Source organism: Hakea prostrata, chromosome 11, assembly GCF_041222555.1.
Source record: "Hakea prostrata isolate BN-2017 chromosome 11, UWA_Hpros_2, whole genome shotgun sequence".
Classification (NCBI taxonomy): domain Eukaryota; kingdom Viridiplantae; phylum Streptophyta; class Magnoliopsida; order Proteales; family Proteaceae; genus Hakea; species Hakea prostrata.
Window position 1 is genome coordinate 9048640 of NC_142610.1, and position 4712 is coordinate 9053351.

The 4712-nt window shown below is 36.4% G+C and overlaps 1 protein-coding gene across 1 annotated transcript; it reads left to right on the plus strand.

The window, feature by feature from the left end:
• The first annotated feature begins 2163 nt into the window (after positions 1-2163).
• LOC148999955 (putative xyloglucan endotransglucosylase/hydrolase protein 26) lies at positions 2164-3882 on the plus strand. Its single transcript, XM_089139836.1, has 4 exons — positions 2164-2386; positions 2478-2578; positions 2667-2860; positions 3301-3882. The coding sequence occupies exons 1-4, from the start codon at positions 2215-2217 to the stop codon at positions 3707-3709; spliced, it is 876 nt and encodes a 291-aa protein (XP_088995962.1). The 5' UTR covers positions 2164-2214; the 3' UTR covers positions 3710-3882.
• Positions 3883-4712: the final 830 nt, after the last annotated feature.

Consider the following 4712-nt stretch of genomic DNA (forward strand, 5'->3'; position numbering starts at 1 on the left):
AATCGGGGTCGCGGCCGTGACCTCTCCAAAAAAAAAGTGATGACTAATGTGAATGCTAGAAGAATAGAAAGAATAGAGGTAGGAAAGAACACTTGAGGACTAATGGAGGTCTGGCTAGCAAAATGATTCTCTACCATGTATGTAGCAATACCAAAATGTAGATTTTTTTTTTCCACAAATTCAACATAGTCATAGATAAAACTATAAATGTATAATCGAAATTTGTCTCTCCGAAAAACAACCGAATTCGGATTCGGATGATGTTCTGGATTCAAATTCAAATAACTTCTATAAATAACCACCGGATACTAGATCAGATTTGAGTAGTGGGTTTAACTTTTTATATTCACTTTTTTTTTTGGTGTTTTTTTTTGTATTAGAAACAAGAGTCGAACCCACAATCTCGTGCCGAGAAGTATGAAATCTAACTTCACGGGCATTAAATGTGCAACATGCAGGTCACCACTACACAATCTCTCCACTGAAAAATATGAATCTGCACCATTCAACCAACCCTACATTGACAAGATTCACATAGTATTGTATCTCAATTCATTTAGAGATCAAGTCAAAGATGTTCTACCTAGAAAAGCCCTATAATTAGTTGTGTGCATGTGAAGAAATAGCTACATTCCATTTCTTTGGTTGATAAACATGTTGTTGGTGACATTGTGGTTATACACTTATACCTACCCTTTATCAATATAAAACTCTCATTTATCCAGCACCGAATTTCCTTGAAAACGACTTCGCAATGTTTGTCCTTTCGCCTGAAAAAAAAATTTGCTACCTACAGTCTTCACGTTTACCCCCAAAATAAAAAAAGAAATTTTTATATTTTTCTGATCTGATTTCTCTCTGTGTGTCGTCCCTCGCACGTCGTTCAAATAGTTCCTCAACAGCCCAACCTGCCAGCTTAGCTTGCATGAAATTATAGAGAAGATGCGCTTCATCTATTTGATTAAAGCGCAAGGCCAACTAACTCAGATATATGTATGTTTGTGGAGAATTGTGACTATTATCTTCACTGAGTGGCTAACAGCTTTTCTCAAAACTCATGTTTGGTTTTGGTTTGGTTTGGTTTAGTTTATCTTTGATTCAAATGATAGAATCAAATATTGATCGAACCAAATCATAATTGTTGTTGTGAAGACTAATTTTTTTTCATGTAAAATGTTTCAAAACTTACTCAGTTTGTTTTTTCAGTGATTAAAAACTAGGTACTATTCAGAATTTTGAGTTCTTTGAGATGAGTAGTTGCGAGTCCCAAACTATTTGGAGCTCCTATTTCACAAGACACTATTTAAGAATTTCGAGTTCACTGAAGTTGGGTTTTCCAATTTCTTCCTTTTAGTCACCCTGCAAGTTGAGAACGGTAAAGAATGGCTAAGATGTTCTTCTTTTTAGGGACAGAACTTCCTCAAGGCCAATGCCCATTGGCTCCTTCCTTGGAGAAAATTTTTAACAATGAATATAATTAGTATAAAGGTAGTTATGTTTTTATGATTTTAAACTTGTTGTAATTTTTGTAAGAAGCTTATAATGGTTTTGAAATAATATTTCAAGAAAAAAATTTAGCAGTAGAAATTTTGCAAACATTAGTTGGTCCCTCCGGATGTTAAATTCTGGTTCCACCCTTGCTTTTCTTCATAGTCAAAACTCAAAAATGCCTCTATTCATCTGTGGAGGTGGCCTTTGGGTGGATCACGTAAATTTTGTCTCTTTGTTGGGAACAAAAAACTGAAACCAATCTCCAAACCCTAAATGGAACTTCTGAATCCTACCCAAAAACTAACCGATATCTCTGAGTTCAAATCGAATCAAACCTGAACCAAAATGAAAACTCCTTAATGGTTCGGTTTAGGTTTTCATAAAAATAAGACAAAAATTAATAAAATATAGGGATATTCTTTTGATCGGATCGAACCAGACAATTTGAGTTGACAATTCCGGAGCATAAACAATGTACAGTTCATAAGCAAGAAAAAAGAACGTAAAATAAACAAACAAATCTGCAGGCTGGATATATTAGTTGTAAACTTGTAATAGCAATTAAAAAAAGAACAACAAAAAATTGACTAACGTGTATGCATGGTTTGTTGATTAATGCATGTATAAAAAACTTGGTATCAGGAGCCATCTTCAAATGCAATTCTGAACCAATCGTCTCTAGCAAACGAAGAGACTGAGAATCAATCGAAGATTTAGGTCGCCATGGCCAACCTTCGAGCTCTCTTCGTTGCTCTGGGCATCTCTTTGATCACACTAAATCTGAGTCTTGTGAATGCCACATTTTCAAAGAGTGTATACTCCAACTGGGGTTCTCAGCAAATGACCATTTCTGGTAATGGAGATGATCTTCAGCTTATGTTGAACAAGTGGTCAGGTATTGCTTTTGATCTTCAGCTCATATTGATCTTCAGCTTATGTTGAATAAACTTATCAGGATGATTGATTGGGTTGTCTTACTTTTTCAGGGTCAGGATTTCAAACCAAACGAAAGTTCCTCTTCGGCAGCATTGAAATGCTAATCAAATTAGTACCTGGAAATTCTGCTGGCACTGTGACAGCCTACTATGTAAGTATTGATATTGCATAAATGTAATAAAAAGATGTATGGAGTTGGAAGGGGTGGCTAAAATTCCGTTCTGATCAAATTGATGCAGATGTCTTCCACTGGTGCAACGCATGATGAGATAGACTTTGAGTTCTTGGGGAATTTATCTGGACAACCTTACACTGTCCACACAAATGTCTTCACTGGTGGTGTTGGAAACAAAGAGGAACAATTTCATCTCTGGTTTGACCCAACTGCTGATTTCCACAACTACACCATTCATTGGAACCCAAGTCAGATTGTGTAAGTTCCTCAACTTCTCATACTACATAATAGCCTTATCACCTATACTTGCTCTTCTTTTACAATGGTTGATATATAGACCATAACTGTAGCTTCAGGTCAAGACATTAAAACAATCTTTCAGCAAAAATGTTGGGTTACACTGCATAGGAAAATGAACCTACCTTCTGCACCGGATTCTCCCTTTTTTATGTCTTTCTTACAGGCAGAGCTACCCCAGGGACCCAAGGGCAAGGCCCCTCCAGCTCCGGCTTTCCCCATTTTTTCAAATTTCCTCTCTGGCCCTCTTCCAATGTGTGGAATACTAGTACTTAGCCCTTCAGCTGGAGAAAATTTTCAATGCTAAAGACAATGGGTGGAAAAGTCATTGAATTTTGTGTGAAAATAGTACTTGGTTCCTCGACATTAAATCCTTACTCCGACTTTGATTCTCTTTTCAGGTGGTTTGTTGATGGGGTTCCACTAAGGGTGTTCAGAAACTATGAGAATCAAGGCATTGCTTTCCCAAACCAGCAAGGAATGAGGACTTATGCTAGCATATGGGATGCTGATAACTGGGCAACACAAGGTGGTCGTGTGAAGATTGACTGGAACAGTGCACCCTTCATTGCAAGATTTAGCAGGTTTAGGGCAAGGGCTTGCAAATGGAATAGCCCAGTCAGTATAAGCCAATGTGCCTCTAATACCAGTGCAAATTGGTGGACATCATCTGTTTACAGTAAGCTTAGCAACACTCAAATTGGTCAGATGATGTGGGTCAGAAACAACTACATGACCTATAACTACTGCACCGATACAGTGAGATTCAATGGGATCTTGCCCCCAGAATGCTATCTGCAGCAGTATTAGTAGATCGACCAACATAACATGGTTCTATATATTGTTGTTTTCATAATTACAATTTAATTAAGATGTGATCACTCTCCAATTCTCCATGATCATCTTTGCAATTTTTGGAACTCATTCCACTATTTTGATTTTACATGTAATCTTTGTATTTGTGTGTACTTGTCCATAAGTAATGGAAGCTGTTGTCTACTTTAGTTCTGTTGCCAGGCTATTTTATCTAAGAAAAACTGGGGAGATGTAACTAGGGTATCCATGTCTCAAGAAACCATATTGAGGGTGTCAATGCTACGATTTTGATAATTCGGTACGCTACCAACTTTGAATACCGAAAATCAAAACCGTATCATATCTAATTTACACTGTACGGTACAATTTTGGTATTTGCAAAAACAATTTGGTACAATTTCGGTATTAAATCCATAGTAGAAAACGGATTTAAACACGGTATCTAATGTGATACACTTTCAATACAAACAAACACTATGCCACTTTTGTTATTAGTTCATTAAGATCCTAATGAAATTGCAATCAAACAATGGATAAAATCTAATATTAACAGAGACAAAACAAGTAAATCTAAGAGGATGAGTGAAAGACAAGACAAAAAACTGAAATAGGGAATTACGAATAGGGGAATGGTAAAGTGTTTCCTTAATTTGGTACGGTATCAATTCGGTACGGTTTCAATATATACCGACGGTATGAGTACCTGAAATCGAAACCATACCAAAGAAATTCGGTTTCAGTATATACCGCACCGAATTTTAAATGGTGTAGTTTTAGATGGTAGGTTTGGTACGGTTAAACGGTTTCGATACACAATTGACACTCTTAACCATACATGATTTAGGGGGAAAATGAAGAAAAAAAAATATGATTAGCTACTTTTAGGTTTTCTTTTATAAGTCATTTAATGTTTCAATTAATAAAACCAGCTAAAAAAAATCAACGGGAGTTGGTCCAAATGGTAAGCAGCTTGGTCAGCTTAAACAAAGTTCCAGTA